General features: G+C 41.0%; 1 protein-coding gene across 10 annotated transcripts in view; it reads right to left on the reverse strand.

Annotated features, from left to right (window-relative positions):
- ATP6V0A1 (ATPase H+ transporting V0 subunit a1) overlaps nucleotides 1-21,690 on the reverse strand; it is a 55,138-nt gene that overhangs the window by 2,666 nt on the left and 30,782 nt on the right. For 4 of the 10 annotated variants that reach the window (XM_042474070.1, XM_042474073.1, XM_042474072.1 and 1 more), the window contains exons 15-22: nucleotides 20,276-20,394; nucleotides 17,476-17,689; nucleotides 16,938-17,045; nucleotides 15,980-16,054; nucleotides 13,083-13,190; nucleotides 11,789-11,806; nucleotides 7,549-7,666; nucleotides 6,869-7,040 (exon numbers count right to left, since the gene is read on the reverse strand). In XM_042474070.1, coding sequence (XP_042330004.1) covers nucleotides 6,869-7,040; nucleotides 7,549-7,666; nucleotides 11,789-11,806; nucleotides 13,083-13,190; nucleotides 15,980-16,054; nucleotides 16,938-17,045; nucleotides 17,476-17,689; nucleotides 20,276-20,394 — 932 coding nt within the window. The remainder of the gene's footprint in view (nucleotides 1-6,868; nucleotides 7,041-7,548; nucleotides 7,667-11,788; nucleotides 11,807-13,082; nucleotides 13,191-15,979; nucleotides 16,055-16,937; nucleotides 17,046-17,475; nucleotides 17,690-20,275; nucleotides 20,395-21,690) is intronic. The other 6 variants (XM_042474078.1, XM_042474077.1, XM_042474074.1 and 3 more) reach the window with 3 other exon arrangements.

The following is a 21,690-nucleotide window of genomic DNA, read 5'->3' on the forward strand; positions in this document are numbered from 1 at the left end:
AACTCCTCAACATCCATACACTTACACACTTTTTGCAGGTTATGTCTTAACTGCCAAAATATTTGTACAGTATTGCGCCACCTTACAAGTTGATCAGGCTGTTGTATTTTATCCTAGCAATAACAGAGAGGTTAGGCTCAGAGATAACAAAATACCTAAGGGCTTCATGGTTGAAAATGGTCTTGAACCCAAGTCTCCCTAAGTCCAAGTATAAGCAATAAATTCTGCTTTCATGAAAAAGCTGTGAAGCAAATATAACAAAGCATAGACATTTGATCACCATCCCTGCCACTCAATCGTAGTTTTTGGAAGACTTCTTAGACTGCAGATACACCAGAAGGTTGTGCAAAGAAATCACATTTGTCCAGCAGCACCAACATGAAAGCCACTGCCCAGACATGAGAGCCTTAATCTATCCAATCAATTTAGCTATCACTGCAACCATGCCCTTTCCACCCCAATCTCCCTCTCCTCCCATGAACTATCATCCACCTTGATTAGGCATAAAATACATTTTACAAAATGAGAAATGAAAGTTCTAGACTGGTAAAATTTGAGAAGACACATTGCTAGGATTCCATAGGTCAAAGCATGACCACAGCCTATTTCAGATCTTCATATGACAACTCAAGTATATTCCAAAACCCATTTTCAGTTCACAAATCAACTATGTCAATTAAACCCTCTTTTTTTCTGTAAAGGATCAAGGAAGACACCCTCTTAACTCACTACATCTATCCTCATTTTAAGTATACAGTAGGGAGACACCAGAGAAAGATTTAGAGACCTCTATTACAGGATCAGTTTCTCTTGTTGTTCTGCTATTTCCACTAATGAACTCAAAATGTGAAGGGAATGATACTGGAAGGCTGCCCAATCATAAACAGGCACCAAACATGGAAAGAAAAACCCCATGATTCATTAAGAAAACAAGCCTTCAGCTCTTCTCTTGGCCCTGTGATGAGAAACATTTTCCATCTCTTTCGCCTGCCAGCTTCAGAGAAAAACCAAGCAAGAGTTGATTTGCTGCTGCTTCATTTTTAATGTGGAATGTTTCAAGAGCTGGACTCCTTTTAGACCAACATCCATCTTGCAAACCAAAACACACAAGAAAAGACAGGGTGAAGTTTCATCATAAACAGAACAAAGTTAAGAGGCAGAGTAGAAAAAAAGCCTTGTAGGCAAATGTGACACCTTGCCATTGGGGGTGGGGGGAGGCTCCATAGGGGTCAGATTCGATCCCTCTACCAAATGAAAGGCCTTTCTTACCTTGCAAAGACACCTAGGTTCACTGTATATTCATACTACTCAAGATTTCTTTGCAACCTTGATGATGTTTTACAATGTCAAATAGCACATCATGCTTCAAGCAGGGGCTCATGTGACTAAATGTTCCACTGTACATTACTAAATGTTCCACTGTACGGTTGAGCTGAAGATTTAGTCATACTCTGTACAACAAGAAGCAGAAGTCGGGTAAAATTGTTGTTTTCCCCAAGCCAAAACAACCTCAACCATTATATCTGAAAACCAGACTATGGAAGTGGCAGGCAGGACAGAGACCTGCCATCCTCTGTGGCAGACTGTAAAAATCAAAGAGCTGAGTGATGGTTGGGGGGGGGGGGGGGTACCCAGTTATTTTAAGTAAAAAAAAAAAAAAAAACCACAGAAATCATCTTACAAAAAGAAAGGAAAGGAAAGGCTGTTCACACAACCTTACCTAACTACAAGGAGGGAAAAATACTGTTGAGCAAAGGGAAGGAAGACTGAATTAGCTCCCCTACATCCTCCACCTTTCTTATCCACTCCATCATGTCCACATCACTTAGCAAGTACTGTAGCAGCCTCCGCCCACTCTGCATGCCAGTCGTGCTACCAGACACACAGCATATCCAGCATATCCACTGTTCCCATTGCCTGTATAGATTGGAAACAGCTGTACGCAGTGCAGATCCATAAACTGGAAGGGTAACATGGTGGGAAGGGTGATGATGGAGGAAGCATAACATATTTAAAATATTAAGAACTGCTGCCATTGAACAAAGAAAACAGCAAGCTTTGAGACCAATGCCTGCAGCAACAGGCTTTGCATGATCAAAAGACAGGCAAAAAATATGTGGTTCAGAGCCAAGAAGGAGGGGGGCTACTCCATCTCAGTTTCACTGTCATCCAATCACCAAGTGGCAATCCAGGCTCAGGAACATTTATGAATTGCTATACAACTGATGGGCCAGGGAACACAGAGTCTGGAAACATGACCTTCCACATTCCCCAACGAGTGGCATGAAGAACTGTCAGGAGGGACTCTAGTGTGCAGCCTCGGATAGTGAAGGGACACATTTTAGTCAGGTGAGGTTATCACATCCCACCTCTCAACATTTGGGGGAAGGAAAAGATTGGTGATACCAAAGCAAACACCGTACCCCCACAAATTCAGAGCACTTAGTATGATAACCTCAGGAAAAAAAAGGAACTGATTACTAGAATTTACTGTTAGAGTTGCCAAAATGAAGGCCTACATATGTTGCTGGAGGATATCTCTGACATCCCTTAATGCTAGGTACACTGACTAGGGCTTATGAGAGATACAGTGGAACAATATCTGGAAGGCTGCACTTTGCCCACTCTTGAGTTAAGAAAATTCCAAGAGGGCAGCTTTATCCAGTAGCTAAAGCAGATGAATTGAAGTTCAGAAAATATAAATTCTAGTTTTAGGTGATACAAAAATCATCTTCTTCCAGAACAGCAATGCACACATACTCACACGGTCACCTTTCAAGGTAGACACACAATCCTCTGCTCTTTTGAATCTGCTCTGAATCTGGGGGGACTGTATCAAATTAACCCACTACCATCACTCACACTCTCTGTCTCTCTCTCTCTCTCTCTCACACACACACACAGAATCTCCAGCTTCTCCACATTATAGAATGTGTAGTTCCATAATGGTACCAAATTAGCTGCTGATGCACCTCCACCTCCTACTTCACCAAGTCTTCTGCAATAATGGTTGTTCTTCACTTTGAGCTTAGAGATTCCAAAGATCTTTCCCTTCTCCAGCTAGAACTAGTCTCACCTCCAATGTGTTATGTAACCTAGCCAATTGGATAGCTTTTATCTTGTTCCTAGCAAAAAGCTTTCCTTCTGTTCCAGTTTTCTTTTTTGGAACATCACTCCCCTACAGCTAAAAGGGTCCTACAGCATGCCAACTTCAACAGATAGGCCAGAGATAGCAACACAACCCCATCCCTCTACTTTCAATGACAGAAAGAAGTTTGAGAAGACCCTCATTCCAGATCTTCAAAGCACGAAGCTATCCCCTTGGCCTCCCTTTCAGCTGTCCTGCACCTCAAACAAATAAAACCAACTCCCAACCCTTTGTCAACTGCCAACTCTACAGTAGAGACTAATCAACCAGCAGAGGCTAATGAACCAACCACAGAGATAAAGAAGCCCCTGCTTCACTTGATAGCAACCATCTATCTGGAATGCATGGTTGCCTAAAAAATTATGAGATAAACTCATCCCAAACAGAACTGTTTGATGAGGGAGAAATAGGAGGAAAATCTATATTTACATAATTCACTGTGTTCCTCCTTGCAGTGAATGCTGAAATAACTCCCACAGTGTTTGGATTTGAAGAAGAGATTAAGCTCTACAGTTCAATTGAATACTTTACATGCAGAAAATTCCAGGTTCAGTAATTGGGATCTCCAGTTTCAAGGATCCCAGGTTGAAAGGCTCCCAAGGTACTTAGGGGAACAGTCAAACCTTGGAAAAATTACTTTTTTGGACAATAACTCTTAGAATCCCACAGACAGCAAGGCCAATACTCAGAGTTAGAATACTAAGCTAGAGGTACTAATGATGTCACTTGTTGGCAACATCTAGATGTAATGATAAGTGAGGAATTATGGCTTAGTAAACCACTATGTGAATGAGCTCTGTGCTAGTACATGCAGCTCATCATTCCCTCACGTGGTACAGTGAAGTTCTTCCCTGCCTGGTTTGCTTACGCACTCATGTGAAGAGGGAAGGGGACAAAAAGGGAATGAGTTACCTGTCTGTCATGAAGTGTACTGACATTGTGATACTTCTTCCAAAAACCCTAGTCTGCTCTTATGTGTGAATGCAATCAATATAAATCCAGCTCAACAGCAACCACACTGCTCCCTTTTCCTCAATACATGGGTTCCATCATCTTGCAAACTCTGCAGATGAAAACAAGTCTCATAGATGCTAGTAATTTTCATATCTAAGTACTGAGTATAGTCACCAGAGCATTAGAGCTTCAAATGGAAAAAAAAACCTATGTTTTCTTGTAACTTCAAAACAAGTTTTCCCTAATACATAACTAAAACTTTGCAATCAGAAAAGTATTTCTTTTGTGGAAGGACAGAAAGGAGGAGGAAACTTTATTTTGCTACTTCTAGTTGTAAAATCATTTCTGTACAATAATTTCTTCACTTTGAAAATTACATAGAATATCATTTGGCTATGGCTTGTCAGCAACTCTTCTGATTATGATCAACTGGTGCAACAGGGAAGCCCCTACTCACCCTGGCAGCCCATCACTCTGTCTATTTATCACCTAGAGACAGCTTTTGAAAGAACTCCAAATTCTCTCTCTGGCTTTCCCCTCAAGAAAAATTTTACAGTCAAGCTCCAGATATTCAAAATGACCCCCTGGCCCTACACAAGAATGATTCAACTACTCCTATCTCCAGACACAGTTGGCCCTGCTGGAAGCTTTTTTGTTTTGAACTTGGCACAGAACAAAAAAGGGTAGGGAAGGGAAAGTAATCCCAAGTGGAAGATCAAGATAATGGCTGATGTCATGATTGCTCGGGGCCCAGCTACTATTGTTCTAGTATTGCTGGGCTTTCCTGACAAGGAACAAATCTCAGTGAATTACTGAAAAGTCAAGCAGAGCAATAACAACCATGCCATAAACAAACCAGACACTGAGCATCCCAAAAGCACTAGGGAAAGTCCAGATAGATTCTGAAGAAAAAGACACATCCACCAGACATAAGGAAACTGATAATGACATATGCAAATTCACTATCAAGCCACACATATGCTCTCATACACACACTTTCCCCCCTCCCCTTCTGTATTCTGAAATATTTTTGTAGGCTGGTCCAATACATACTTATGCACAGTTGGGAACAGACTTTTTTCCTAACTGTTAACCCTGTATGTGAAGGACTAATGCATGGCAGGAGACAGACACTATGCCTCTTAGCCTACTCCTCCATAATGAGGACTGCCAGCTCCATCCCTGGACATCTACATGGGAAGCACCCATACAGGTATCTGCAGGGAGGAAGCCTATGAGTATACCCTTCAATACAAATAGGCATCTCCTTTGTAGACATTTGGATAAATTGTCACAGAACTCACATATATCTAGTTTCCACAGTGCAGAAAGAAAGCAGCTTAACACCACTTTAATGGCCATGACTCTACCTGTGGATTTGTAGATTGGTGAGATGTTTAGCCTGGTCTAAGAGCTCTGGTACCTCACCAAACTACAAATCCCAGGATTCCATAGGATAGATTCATGGAAGTTAATAGTGTCAAAATGCATTATTTCTGCAGTGTGGCTACACCCTTTGAAGATTAGTGCTGTGAAACTTATTATGCAACATTGTCCTCTTTATTTTTTTCATAGTTATGAAAGATAAATGCTCCAGAACTCAGGGGCAGAAGGCAAAGGAAGACTGGCAACTTATTTCAGTATGCTCTGGAGATGCCCCTTAACAGTTTCAACATCCTCACCTAGCCCTGAGCTTCCAGGCTTCATTCTTCAGCTGCAGGGGATAAGGCTGATATGAGGTTTCTCCAGACTCTGCTTTGAGAACAATCAGTTCAGAAATGGGTCTCTCTATAGACTATGTAGTCTTACTCATCTTCATTATGTACTGTGCACTAGTCAGTCTCAAAGACAATGACTTTGACGCGTTACAGATGGCCCAGAAAGGGCTGTCTCGTGCCGCTGCTGGTTGCTGCACCCAGGAACTGCAGCATCCAAACCGCGAGGTTCCCAGGCGCAGCAAGGAAGAAGCGCGAAAATCACGCTCCTTCCTCGGCCCCGGAAGAGACGCCGCGAGGCGCTAGTCATGCACTCATGGTGTCACTTCCGCCATGTGCCGTGCAGACGCAGAGCGTCCGCTACATCAAAATGACGGCGGCCGTGTGAAACAGCCACCGCCATTTTGACGTAGTCGTTACGCACGAGGGGCAAGACACATCAGGAAGCACCGCCCCTTGCGCAATGACGGCGCCTCATGGGCCCGTCTATAACGCGCCAGTATTTCTTTTTTTAAAAAAACTTCCCATACTCCATTAAAAATGGACTGAACAATAATGCAATTTGGGGACTAGCATAATTAGCCAGTCTGTAAATGATTAAAACACAAGAGGAGACAAAGATGAATTACCATACTGTCCAGGGATGCTAAGAGTTTCAATCCAGCAAATCTAGAGGTATCATCAGATAAACTGGCAGAAACTGAACTGAAACTTTCAGTTAAGGAAAGAGCAGAACTGCAGCAAAAAACATGGCAGCTAGGAAATTAGGCATAAAGTAAACAGAGTTTAATACATGGAGAAGCTTCATGTCAAACCACAGTTTGAGACTATCTAACTCAAATGTCTATAGGTATTATCTAGATGCTCCAACTGAACAGCGGCTTTCCATCTGTTCAGGCAGTGACTATTTCCAGCTCTGCTATATTTGAGATACCTTAGCTAGAGATTCCAGGGAGTTTTATAGATGCAAAATGTGCACTCTACCACTGAGCTCTATCACACTCCCATCCTACTTGTTTGTAGCTAACTTTACATATCAGACTGCACTCACCAGTGCAAGCGGAGGGCATGCAGGAAAGCAGAGAGGCCCTCCATGACAAGTAAGATGGCCACTGTCAGAGTGGCAAAGGCAGCAAACATAAAGAACAAGCCAAAGCCGCCAGCCAAACTGCTCACACTGAGCCCCACATGGATCACCATTGTCCAGAGGACCTCTGAGAGCTCTGTGAAGAGAAAAGTAATAAGAAAGGTAGTGAATCATCATGGGTCAGCTGTGAAGGCAAAAAAGAGAGAAATGCACCTTCACCTTGGCTGCTCTTCTCTGTCTTCTACACCATGGGTGGGGGTGGTTACTAAGAGGGGTGAGCACTCAAACTCTGAAAATTAATTGCATTTCTAAATTACATACCAGGAATGCTTTTTATTTAAAGAAAAATTCACCTCTTGCCAAGGGCCCAAATTCTGCATTGTATACATATTTTTCAGGCAGTGTGAAAAACAGCCAATGCTCTCTTTCCTAGGATTTAGAAGAGTATGTCAATTAACTGAGATGGGAAAGACATTGAGTAAACTCTAAAAGATTCTATTGTGGTGTGTATGATGATAGAAAAATATACAGAGAAAGTTGGTCTGTACTGGGGTAAAGGATTTCTGCAGCAACCTCTTCTACTCCAATGGCTTGGATTTCTTAATCCCCTGGCCTAAATGGTTAGTCATAGAGAAGCTACTCACGTGCATGAGCCAGACTGAGTGCCCAGAGGCGCAGGTATGAAGCTGTGTTGGAGATGCATCCCAAGCAATATTCAATGGTATGGATGGCCTGGTGGACAACTGTATCTCCAAAATCAAACTGCAAGAAGAAATTAAGTCAGTTCTGAGTGATAGAGCAATGACAAGAGAACTAAGAAACAGAAAGAAGAATAGCAGCACCAGAAGTAGCAGCTAATTCTATTGCAAGGACACTCAAAACCTCCCATGTGGGGCTTTGGCCTGGGTATTTCTCTCTGGCCACCAAGACTCAGGAAGATCTTTTTCCCAGCCTAATTCTAAACTGAAATACACATGCCGTGTTTAAAGTTTAGACACAATATGTATTTCACAATCTGTATTGCCCTTCTACTGCAAAACTGACATGTGGGAACAGGGCCACAATAGAAATAGTGGGATGCACATTCACATATCTGTGCTGCAAGTTGTACTAGACAATACTCAAAACAACCTTGTTTTGCTAGAACTTAGCAATGGGACTGGATTGGTTTGTAGAATTGCTTTGACCAAAAATTGATTCGTACTGTTTGAATACAATCAAAAATTGCTCATTAAATCCAACAGGAAATTGAATGGCACAGCCAGGATCTTGCCTTCCCACTGAGATTTAGCTAGGTTTTCTGTACCACACTATCTTTCACCATTCAACCTCCCAAGAAAATCTCAGGAAATATCAAGTTTTTAAGGCTAAGCCATTATGATAAAGAATGCCTTAGGAGGAAAATGTAGAGATTATATGACCAGGAAAAAATGTGACCAGAGAGAGATTAAGGATTGCAAAAGAAGCAGTTACTAAAGATTTCATTTTAGTCATTTTTCCCCTTAACATTTCAGAACCTTTGAGAATTTTTTGCAATCAAATTACACAGAGCCAGGTCAAGTTGCCAAGTATAAAATTGTATCCAACTCTGAAAATGTGCTCCCAAATTAACAGTTGGAAAGGTGAACCTAGGTCCTCCCATTTTCTTGCAGTATCCAAACCAACAGGGATTTCATGCTAAGAAGATCAAAGTAAACTAAAGCCACTGTGCTATGATGGTTCATGTTGTTTTAGGACTAGGTGATTCAAATTTTTGTGCCCATGGAGCAATGAATGCTCTGGGTGAAGTTGGACCACTCACTCTCTTAGCCTAAGCTACCTCACAGGATTGTTATGAGGAGGAAGTGATAAGGAGAGCCATAGTAGGCCACTTTGTTAGAGGAAAGATGGGATAATAAACAATCAGTAGTAAGCATTCAGTCTTCTTGCTTTGGAGCTTGGCACAAAAGACAAAAAATGTTAACAAATATTGCCTCCATGAATATGCCAAGCAAGCTATTAAATTACTGATATATACTCTACAACTTTAAAAAAATTACAAAATTCTACATCAAAAAACCTCAATTTTGCTTTTGCATAATATGTCCTGCAAATACTAATATCATCGTCATCCTATTATACTGCTCAAGTGTTTTTATGTTTTGCTAGTCATGCGGAAGAGAAAGAAAAGGATACTGATGTTGAATTTAAAACAAAAGGACACTTTCTTAGCTACCTCTCTGGGCTTTTGAGATTTAAGTAGACATTTGCCCACAGGTTCTCAAGTGCACAGTAACAAAAAGAAAGACCACAAATGTGCTTCATTTATTAAGTGAAAGCTGAAAATCCCAGGAAGCTGTATTCTGTACCTGAGGTCACTCTCTGCACTCTCACAGAATTGGATCACACACACACACACATGCACACACATGGAGAGAGAGCATTCTGTTGATACCAGTAAATACTAGTATATTGCTTGCAGGTACTGAAACACCCTTATTATTCACTGTAAGTGAGGGCATAGAAGTCACTGCAGCTCTGGACAGGTATGCCCACATTATGATTACATGCATTATTCCAGGTCCCCCCCCCCCCAAGATTCTGTCCCATAATCTATGGTAACTCTTATACAGTTGCAGCCTAGGAGAGCTTTAATAGGACATTGCCCCTCAGCACTTCCATGTGTATTATACAAATGCAATGGGGCTGTTCATACATAAAACCTTTGGGCCCATACAGCATCAGACAGATGAAAAATACTACAGCTGTGTACAGTCTGAACAAATTGCTTAAAGCAACCGTTGGCTCTAAGGCTGCACAGTGTTGATACTGGCATGATCCTTCATGCTAGAAACCCTAAACAACACTGGTAAAAAGAATGGAAAACCAGTGCAATTTTATACCGGAAGCACAAATAAGGAATGTATTGGGGAAGCAACCCCTTTGCATGACAAAATGACAGTTTGTCCCAACAGGAGTTATCTGCAATTACGCTCCACTGAAATGCCCAAGACCGAATTTATTTAAAGAAACAACTGTTTGGATATGCATGGTCTGGAGAAAAGCAACATTTTGCACTAGTGTGTCTTGATAGCCACCCACAGCCATCAAGATAAAATGATTATTTTTAACTTCTGCTATCATCAGTTGCCAGTAAATTGGTGTCCACCACAGCTAAAGAGGATAGCTAGTCATTAAATGGGCAAAAGCAAGGGGCAAATACACCAGAGACACAATACAAACTTACAGCGCTTTATAAATAAAGGTTAATAATAATAATAATACAACAGAGATGTCCTGTTCACATTTTCAAAGAGACACATGTGGAGTAAGAATTCCTGGTGGATTATGTTCAGACTTGTTAAACCAAAGAGATGATTTGCAAGGTTTAGACTAGTATTTTAAATGTTCATCCCCTGCCCTTTTTTGGACAACTTAAGCCTTTTCACAGTACCTATTAATGAGATTAAGAAATGAACTTTCTGGCTTAATGGCAATCCCAATTTTGAGACACAATTTGCATCCTATCTTGGTTGAAAGAATGTTCTCAACCTGTAGCAAGCAAGCTCGAAACATGTGACTTAACAAGCCTTGCACTCCTGAACTTCTACTATCTAATAGCAACAAAAAATGCTGGCTACTTCATAATGTCAGGTAAAGATTGATACATCCAAACAGCTAGAAAGAGATCAGGTCTAAAGTTCTGCAAACAGACCTTGTCAGGAATGTCAACCTGTATTTCCAAACAGTGCAGAAGACACTAGTATGAAATATTAACATGTGCTTAATTCTGGCACACCCTGTTTCATAGGAGGTGTGGCATATTGCAGAATGAAGGAGCTAAGTGTGTAACGCTGCATGCAAAAAAGGGTTCAAATGCCAGAGAAACCCATAGCACTATTTGCCTTCATCAATTTACGATCATAATATGACGGAGGATATAGCTGCAAAACTTTTTTTAACAAACAAATCAGGGTTAACTTGATTTAGAAGTCACATCATTGGCTGTTTGGACTTATGAGCCTCTCCTTTTTGAACTGTTTGAATTTCCATAGCACTACCCCTTTCTTGGATAGAGAAATATAACTGCAATCTCCCCCCCCCCCCCCCCCCTTCCTATTATATGGCTCCATTTAAAGAACTGAAAATACATTTACTCCAAATTACCCTTCTGGATGGGAGTCAACTTGTTCAGCTCAGAAACAGGACAGCAAACAATAACATCAATAATACTAATTTTAGAAAATTACAGGATTGCTATTATGTACAGAAAATGTGTGAATAACTAAAAACGAAATTGATTAGGCTCAATGTGTTGGTAGCCAACTTTCTCAGTAAGTTGCTGTTATATGAAGAGCTTGACAGTGAATGATGGGGTAGTGATTGTTGTTGTGTGCCTTCAAGTTGTTTCAATTTGAGACGAACCTATCATGGGGTTTCTTGGCAAGATTACCTTCAGGATATAGACATGGAATTAATTTAAAAAAAAAAAACATAGACAGGCAAGGAAAGGCCCTCAGAGATACAGTAACTTAAGTAAGGCATGTTAGGGGCAGCTAGTTTCCTACAACCTCTGCAATGTTGGATTTTATTGTGTGAAGCCTGGCGTTAGCTGGTTGTGCAGGTCAAAACAAAAACATGCAACCCATGCCTCAGAAATAAAGCAGCAATGCCTCTTTCAGCATATGCATTGTTCAAACATGGGTGTATTTTCTAAAATGAAAAATGAAAAAAAATAGTGGTACCCAGTGATGAGAAGCAGAAGGAGGCTGCATAAAATGAGGTAGTATGCAGAGGGTAACAAAAATGTCCATATCACAAATACAAGTATACTACGAAATAATTTATACAGATGGGAGAAATGGTCTGAAGGAACACAGTCACAGAAACTGGCTACGGGCTTACCACCTCCTCCACGGCAGGCTTGAAAACACAAAGGAACATTGAGTTTGGTCATTCACCATTTATAATACACAAGCACTAAGTTATCTGATGAATACAACTATGTACTTGTGCTCCTCAGTCCAGCAAGAAGTCAGTGTCTTTTTTTTAGTGGGACAGCCAAAAACTCAGTTGTGCTTGTCACTACCTTCCATTTCACATTCACATTCTAAGGGCGCTCTCTGCTTGCCCTGCAGCCAATACATAGTAAGCTAAAGGTGCAAGCAGTGCACCTTCAGCTCATGTCAATCACAAATGCACCAGTAGCCTTAGGCAAATCATTAGCTTTTGGCTTCAACCCCATCATCTGCAACAGGTGACAGTATTATCTTATTTTGTACAATACTTTTCTACTGACTGTGACATACTTGGAACATTTGAAGGGTACCACATACTCTGCATTGTAAGATGAGTCATCACAGTTCAGTGACAGAGCACACACTTTTGCATTCAGAAGGCTCCACATCCAATGTCTGTCACCTCCAATTAAAAAATGAATCTCAAGCAGCAGGTTTGGAAATAAGTCTGCCCCATACTCAATGGAGGCACTGTCAGAGACTGAGCTCAACAGATTAATGGTCTGACTCAGAATAAGGCAGTTTTATATGTTCACCTGAAACAAGTGAATGAGTCTTTCCTACAAACCTAGCTCTCCTGAATAGAGCCCTGAGAATTTTCATTTTAAGGATATACCAAGTGTTCTGTTAGGACCTCAGACCTTGGTGCAAGAACCATGAAATGTGAAAGTTTGTAAATAACCACTCCTGCTGCCCACTGCCCTCTTTTTATATAGACAAACAAACTGTCTGAAAAATGTTCCCTTCCAATTGTTCAAGTGTCTCTGCAATGAGAGGAACAGTGACACTGTCCCACTAACTCTTAACACTAAACATTCTTAATATTTCCTCAGGAGGAAGGCGAAGAAAGATCTTAACCAAGCTAAGTAAGACATGAAGTCCTTAGAGTCCTCTCTGTGAAATGCATCCAGTCCATTAACCCAAAATACTACAGTGTCACAATTATCTGCAGAGTCAAAAATTCTTATGGTTGCCAAGCAAAAGACACTGCACAAAAAGCATGCTAAAATATTAGGATTAGTTTCCTGACATTAAAACAAATGGCCAGTGTCCTTGCTGGATTCTTGTCAGGATGATTTCTGAGTTTATATTAGTTAAGGTGCAAGCAAGATTCAGGCTTTCAAGTCCATTCCTCTCACAGGGAATTTTATGTTACAAAATGGAAGAAAAGGAGGACTCACCTCTTCTCCCTCCTCTGAATGGGTTGAAAGCTGGTCATGCTGGATAATCTCAGCATCTTCTTCAGTTGGACCATTGCCCACTCGGATTCCACCAAAATTGAGTGTTCCCTAAAGCAGGCAACCGAGGAGAAAGAACAAGAAGAGACATACAAATGGTCCATGTTTTAGTAAAATGTTAGCATGCAGGCCAGTTGTGACAGATGGCCCAATGAGATAAGGAAAAACACATACATACCCCAACATGAATTATAAGTACCAATACAAACAGCAGCATAGACCAACAGATGTGACCCACAGGAAACTTTTCATGTCTAAAGCCCATTCAGTGGAACAAGGATTATGAATGAGCATCTCAGGCCACACAATGTTTTGGGAATGAGCAGAAGCTATTTAATTTCCTACTTCAGGCACCACAATGTTTAGGCTATCCTTGATCTCTATAAATTGTTTGGGGGTTTTTAAGCTATAGAAGTGGAGAATTTTTATGGAAGATATTTAACACTCGCAGCATGCCATGGTCTGTTTCCAGGACTACTTCTCCTTTGAAAGAGTCCTATGCCTGTTTTGCAAAGTCTCCAAAGGAAATTAAAACCAGACATACAACATCCATCAAAGGCAATAATAGCTTAGCAGACACAGGACCTTTCAGAGAAACTGGGGAAAGGGTAGGGAAAGATGAAGAAATAGTTGGGGATGGGATGAGATAGATAGAAAGAAGAATGAGAGAGGGGTGAGGAAAAGGAATAGTAAAGAAAAGCCAGGAGACAAAGTATTCAAATGTTTATTTGTTCTTTAAAGGTGAAACATTTGCAACATAAGCAAGCTACTCTCTTATTCCCTAGAGAAAGATGCAGTCAGTAGCATATGTGTTAGCAAACTGATAGCCAGGTCTAGCAAACACTTGATGCAGTATGGTTGACACAAACTTCCAATACCACCACCAAGCATGGAAACTCAGCCATGCCCTTACATGGGAGGCCCTGTCTAAATAAGCTACTCTATTTTGGGGGCATGCATTTAAGCCATTAGGGACTTCCGACTAATATGTGCAGCCCTCACTCCAAATTAGAATGAAATACTCCATGCTTTGAGGAGCCAAAGGGGTCTCTGATGTTTTTGTCTTGATATTAAAATAATCTACTTTACACAGAGCTGCCGGTCATTATCCAGTGCTTAAAATAAAAAAGAAGATATCATCGTAAGTATGAAGGAAACCCAAGAAAAGCTAAACACCACCACATGTTGGAAAATCAATGAGAAATTCTTCACCCCCTGCTAATTTCACCTCATCTCTGGGTGAAGTTCTTCTCATTATACTAATTATAATGTGCAAATCTTGATAGGTGAATAGTCTCCATATACAGAGGAAATACAAGCAAATGGTGAAAAGGTGAGCACTTTCATATCAGGGTTGTAAACCCCTAGAGGAATTTGGCCAGGTAGTAGAAACAAAAAGTGGTCCTGCATGAGCTTTTGCTCTAACTCAGCAAGACTGTTCTTGTGTTTTTAACCCTATTTTTGTAAAACTGAGGGTTTGAAACACCCACCCCACCAAACTCAAAGGTACTGTATTTTGCATTGGACATCCAGTTCCAAGCAAATGCCGCAAGACTGAAGACAATGCCACATTTTACTAAGTTAGCAGATAAACATCATGACTGATTTTATACTAGCAATCATATGATTTGTTCCAAGAACCTATGTAGTATAGCAACGCACAGGCATGACACTTGTAGGATTTTACTACAAATTTCTGAATTGCTGTAGCAGAACAACAGATCACAAATAAATGTTTGCCCTCCAGCAATCATCAATAAGTAACAACAGCATAGAGGATTATGTGTACACAAACAAACAGCTTAAAAATGGACACTGACAGCTCAGCACACTGTCATATAGATCCCCCAATAAGCAGTGGACAGCAGGTGAAGGTCAAAGATGTGTATCAGAAAGGATGGGACACCACTATGTATGGAAGTTTGGAAACATGGGATACAAAATTAAAAGTGTATTGAAGAGAAAACTTCTGGGCACGACCATGAAGTAAGATTAATAAGATCCATAATAGCCAACAGTGTTGGAGTCCACAAAAAACAGGGAGCTATGAAAAAACCAGGGGTTGTTGCATCTGGAAGGGGACATTTTTCACAATGGAGTGAAAGAACTCTTTATGCTGTAATAGTGATTGTCAATCTAGTCTGGGGAATTCTGAGGTTCCTCAAAGGCTAACTGGGGGAGAAGAATCCTGAATAAGATCCATAATAGCAAACAAGCTGCCTATCAAAACAGTTTATCCACCACTACTAATTTCCTTTGTAATGTGTATCTAGAAAGGAGTACTGAGTATATCCCAGATGCGCTCTATCTCTCTCACACACACACACACGCACGCATGCACACACACTCCAACAACTTGTTAGAGGTCCCAACAAATCATTCAAAACTTTCAGCAAAAACAGTGAATACCCCTAGAACATGATAAGAGAGCCTTTGGCCCTAAAAATGTTTTGGACTACAAATCCCATTAGTCCTTACAGTTGGTCATGCTGATTGGGACTTCTGGGAGCTGAAGTCCTAAGCATCTAGCAGACCAAATAGTACCCTTCTCTACCCTAGAGCATGTGACAGAATCTTCTGTAACACAAGTGGAGGAGATCCTTAGTATACAAACCAAATTTTGGGCGGAGGGCAGGAGGAACCCACCACAATACACAGTTGCATCATGTCCTTTGTGCATTTGAGGGTAGAATTTGGAATGCATGAGATGGTTGGAACGTATCTTTCGGAGGAAAGAGCCACTGTGCTGATCCTCCTCCTCTGAGCAGATACTTTCCAATGCCCCAGGGCACCTTCCGTTCTCGCCATGTACATTGTTTGGCATCTTGTAATCCACTCACTGTTGCAGCCGCTGCTGCTTCTACTGCCTGCGGGCTCTGAGCTGGGCTGACAGGGGGTTCCACGGGCTGCCCTTCCTGATAGTGAATGGAAGGAAAGAAATGGGAAAGAGAGAAGAAAAACAAAGAGAAAAGAAGGGAGACGAATGGAGGGGTCGTGGGAAAATGAGATGGTCAGAGAAGGAAGAGGGAGTGTCTTTAACTGAGCAGCACTTTGAAGGGCTCTTGCATCCTAACAATTGCCTGCTACATGTGCTTGCCACAAGAATACTAAAGCCACAAGCTATAGGCAGATCTCTGGAGAACCACACTGGCAGATTACTTTTCTTTAAACGAAGCATCGCCAGTTGCAGGACAACATTTGGGACTAATTCTGTATGTCTCTACTGATGGGCTTAAGTTGTGCAAAGTTGCATCTCAATGCAGAGGCACTCAAAAGTCAATCACCTTTCCTCTTATAGGCCTGGATTGAAAAGAGCCACTGAAGTTCCACACACATGAGGTCATTTGGCATTCTGTTTACTGAATACAATAGGCCTCCCTCCTCAAGTCCACATGGTTCTGAACAAAAAGGGAATTTGATTGCGATAAAGGGAGTCTGCCATTAAAAAGAAGTTTTTATAAAAACCAATGGGCTGTATACATTTAAAGCAACTATTTGGATCCCAGCCACTGTGTGGGGAACACATGCATACAGACCAGAATTTCAGAAGATTGATCCAAATAACCAAAAGTAATCACAAGTTGTTGCCTGTCTGATAAAGAGCAAATACCATGCAGAATGTAAATGTGATGTTAAATTTAGAACTAAGTCTCACTGATCTTAATGAGATTTACTTCCACGTAAAAAAAGGTTCTCCTCTAGAGGCACACCGACAGAAACATGGGCTAGAATTTGAATACATTATAAAGATTTTTACTAAGAGAGGGGAAAAAATGAAAGCAAAACAGACTAACGCACCAAGTGCTTTCTCCTGAGGTACTGCTGGCGAAGGACCAGTGGTTTGGCAACCAGCATCCATGGCACACACATAAATGCTACCACTACCAAGAAGCACTGGAGACCTTTCTGTGGGGAAAACAAGAGAGTGTCATAAGCATGCATTTAGAGTCTCTCCAGTTTACAGATTTGGAGGCAAAGAGCAGAATATCAGCAACTAAAGGATACCACTGAGTGCCTAAATCCCACCATCCTCAACCTTGAATTCTTTCAGGAGATTGCAGTGATGCCTTCCTCACACAAGGCCTAGAAATCTGTTTTAAATTAAAATTCAAACTCTAAATGAAAACTACCTACTGACAATTGCTCTTGCAGAAGCCACACTGAAACAAATGGGAGCTGCTATTTGGTTCAATGTGGATTGCTCTCAAGTTCCAGCACGGTACTCAAGATCTATTTTGTACTATTGGCAAGCAGATTTAAGGTTCTAGTCCTTCCTTGCCTTGTGTAAAAGGTCTGCATCCTGCAATTCATTATTTGTCTCTGCCAGACCACTTACCTGTCCCTTATAAAGCATCTTGCCTTTGGGGTCATAGGAGAAGAGAAACATGTTGATGAAGTGGATGAGAAGGCTTGGTGCATCCTTTGAGATCGTAGCATCATAAGCTGTCCACTTATAGAAGATCAGGATGACCAGATAGCCAAAGAGTGATGACATGAAGATAATTTCAGGGATAAATCCAAGATAAATATTCAGAGGTTTCTTAAAATAGCTACAGGGACAGAGAGACACCCAGTTTTTAGAAGTGATAGAGACAGTATATTATTTCATTGGATGACAGAACAATCTGATTTTCAGAGACATTTGTCCACCATTACCAAATTTCTCATTAAGCCACCATCCAATAAATCTTCAAGGAACAATGAGGCTTCTACCACACAGCTTTAGAATCATCACTGGCCCTCCTCACTCAGGTCCTCTGTTCAGAACTCTTTTCATCACTAGATGCTTTTCAAAAATCCACAATGGTTTACCTTTCAGTGAGGTTTTAATTTCCTTTTTCTGTTTTGTCTTTCTGAACCGATGTATTGTTTTTCTTATTTTACATATTTTAGTGCAACATGAAGATGCCTGTGGCATCATGAGTGGGAGAGATAAATGTGTAAATCTTATTTTACACATTATTTTCATCTGTGACACATGGTGCATGTGTTGGACAAGGAGGAAGCCTGACTTCATCTGCTAGTCAAAAGGACAAACAAATCTCTTAATATTAGCAGCAACACTAGAGAATTTCAAAATCAAGTAATCATAAAAACATTTTAAATTGATACACACAAAAAAATACAATGCATGGACATCACTATTAAAATGTACTGCTTTGATTCCAGGTAAGTTTTATGGTACAGTTTCAGCTAAGAGGCACAAAATGATGGAAAATACATCAATTACAACTACGTTATTGATGACTTAAGAATGAGGGAAACCATGCAACTGTCATCTAACAGAATGAAAAAGAAATGCAACAAATAGGTTCTAACCTGTAAGGAGAGCCATTTAAGCAACAGCCTAAAAGCCACACACAATCTAGAACTCTATGAAAGCAGACTAGTGAGGTGGGAGAGAAGAGATGGGGCTAAGTTCTGGACTTACATACAAGCTAAGTATGCTACAGTTTAATGCCCCAAATTATGGGGAGTTCTAAGTTTAGCTTTTTAAACTAAGGGCTGGAGCAGATGGATAGGAAAAAGCAGCTGAATCCCACTTTTCCCCAAAGCAAGTCAAAACCCCACTGCCCACACAGCCTACTCCCAAGGCAAACCTAATGCTCATGGCCTGACCTCATGGCGTGGCGTCAAGCCACACTGCTGGGTATTTTTTTGTTGCTTTCCCACCATGCATGTGAACTGCTGCACAAACACACCACTGGCAACCCCCAAGTACCTCCCACTGTCCATATAGATGGCACTGGATAGCTTCCCCTTTGAACAACCACACCATTGCACATGCAATTCTCCATTTGTATAGGGCACTGGTGCAACAGTGTGTGAGCAATACACTGGCAAAGCACAATCATACATGCCCCCTTTATGCCATGCCCCCATGTTGGACTGTCTGGTCTGTGTACATTGTAATTACATCCACTGGAGTTGTCGCACATTCATTTCTTTGCTTTGCCGCAGCCCCATACTCACGTCAAGCTGTTTATATGCAGGGGTGTAGATGTGCATCTTCTACACAAAGATGAACTGTTTCAGTTTCTGTTTGCTCTGTTTTTTAGCCCTGAAGTATGGCTTCAGTCCAGTGTCCACTCACTCTGGAGGCGTGCATCGTCTAAATGCCCTACCTTCAAAGTGGTTGGAAGCTGCTTTATTTGGCTTGTCTGTTCCACCCCTAAATGTCTGTTTCTGTTAGAATGCTACTCATGGGAAGCATACTATGGAACTTTTTAATGTTGACATAGCTTATCAGTGTCTCATCAATGTGGCCCTTTAACAGCTCAAAAATTCAGTGCTCTACTCCACTTCTGCTGGAATCTAACAGGTTAGAAAATGTTTTTGTAGGCTAGCCACTTTTGCAGGTTTGTTTAGAAGACTGCTCTAAAAATATACAGTAGAGTCTCAATTATCCGACGTAAACTGGCGGGTCCCATAGGTTGGATAGTCGAAAAAGTCGGATAATCTGGAGGGTCACAGGAAAAGCCTAGTAATCACTATGAAAAGCCTTGAATCACTATGAAAAACCTAGCAATCACTCAGGCCAGTCGGGGCCTTGCGGGGATGGCACATGGGGCCGCTGCCGCCTGGTACTCCGCGCCTGCCACCTCGCTTGGGGCCTGGTGCTGGGGGTGTGGTCAGGGCTCAAAGCCACATCTACCGACCAGTCCGACGTCGGATAAACAAGAACGTCGGATCAACGAAGGTCGGATTAACGAGACTCTACTGTATTAAGAAATCCCAAGACTGAACAAAGAGTGAGCTCTCTAGAATACTGACATAATTTTACATAATTCTGGAACAAAGAAATAAGAAAGGAAGGTATGGAGTATTGTTAAAAGTAGTTTTATGAAAGCTTGGGTTATTTTGACTTTGAGAGAAAAACTATAGTGGACATGGTGGAATAATTAATATGCAGAATAATTATGCTGGAATCAATATGGTCTTGATTCGTCTTAATTCAAATAAAGTTTACTGAAAATATACAATTGGGACAAAATGACTGTATCATAACCAAACAACTGATTTATGATTAGTTATAATTAGGTAAAATGTATGAACACCCTATGATTGATTTATATTATATTTTTATCTGTATCACTTGTCTTCTTTATAAATTAATGCAGGGAATATAAACTCACATGTGATTGAGCAGACTGAGCGTGACTCCAAACATCATGTGGATGATGCCCAGGATGACTGACATCTTCATTTTAAAGGAGTTGAGGAAGTTCAGCTTGTTTGTAGCAATATTCCATATCTAGCACAGCCAAAACAGAAGTATTTAGGACAAGAGAATAAAGTTATTCATAATGGGATACCTCCACCAGGCCGTAAGATCCTCAGCTTCAGTATCCTTTTGAAAGGACCGTCTTTTGCTTCACAGTGGATCTTCAGATCTAAGAGTGACAGATTCTCCTCAAGTGGAGCGACAGCAGGGATCATAGAAGTACAGCCTCCCTAAGGCGGTTTTTGTGGTCCACGGCCCCTCCAGACTCTTTTTATAGCAAAAAAGTATTATTTTTTCATAGAAGCCTTCAAGAATAGCAATTCACTATTCAAATAAGTTAAAGTGACACCCCCTTTACACTGTTTAACATTTGGAAAAAAACCACAGTGTACAACCGTGTGGTGCAATGGTTTGAGTATTGGACTACAACTCTGGAAATCAGGATTTCATTCTCCCCTCAGCCATGAAACCCACTAGATGGCCTTGGGCAAGTCACATACTCTCAGTATCACAGGAAGGCAATTGCAATCTTCTTTTGAACAAAACTTGCCAAGAAAACCCTATATTAGGGTTGCAATAAATCAAAAATAACTTGAAGGCAAACAACAAGGTCCACTTCCAGTTTGGGACTGGAGCCCTCTTTGCAGTCTATGTAGCCCCTAAAAGCACAAAATTATCCTCTAGACCTGGCACATCTGCCCCTACTCCTGTGAACTAAGGGGATCATTTTTAGGCTGTTAAACTGTCTAAATAGAGGTTCTAAATATAAATGTTTTGAGTATAAAGAAGATTCTGACAATGCAGGTGAATCCCCACACCTCTTGGTATACTTCAAAGGGTCCTTGCCTTTGTGAGCTCTGGTCTCCCCCAACTCTATAACTCCGATGATTTAGTAGTAAAGTGCAAAATAGGTATTGTTTAGCTAGATTTTATTTAACAGAACATCTCATCTTTCTAGCTGACAGATCCACGGCATTTAATGATGAGATTTAGAGCCAACCTAAAATGATGTGGCAAAATCGACTGCACCACTTGATCCTGAAGAGGTGTGTTGAAATATCACACATTTCAATGCCCGTCTCCATATGAAGGGCTCCCTGAATGTGATACAGTAGCAAATGAGTAAGTGAGATATTTAGCATAGCCATCCCCTAACGAGTTCGTTGTACACAGACAGCTCATTATATTCAAGATGTGGCCCTTCAGTCTCAAGTAGCACAGTCTGGAATAATACTATTTTATTCTGAATAATGTCCTGATCAACTTTTGATGTGCAGTAAATTAATAGCCATTCTCACAAACAGCAGTCAGACCTACCACATTTAC

Source organism: Sceloporus undulatus, chromosome 6 (assembly GCF_019175285.1).
Source record: "Sceloporus undulatus isolate JIND9_A2432 ecotype Alabama chromosome 6, SceUnd_v1.1, whole genome shotgun sequence".
NCBI classification, from domain to species: domain Eukaryota; kingdom Metazoa; phylum Chordata; class Lepidosauria; order Squamata; family Phrynosomatidae; genus Sceloporus; species Sceloporus undulatus.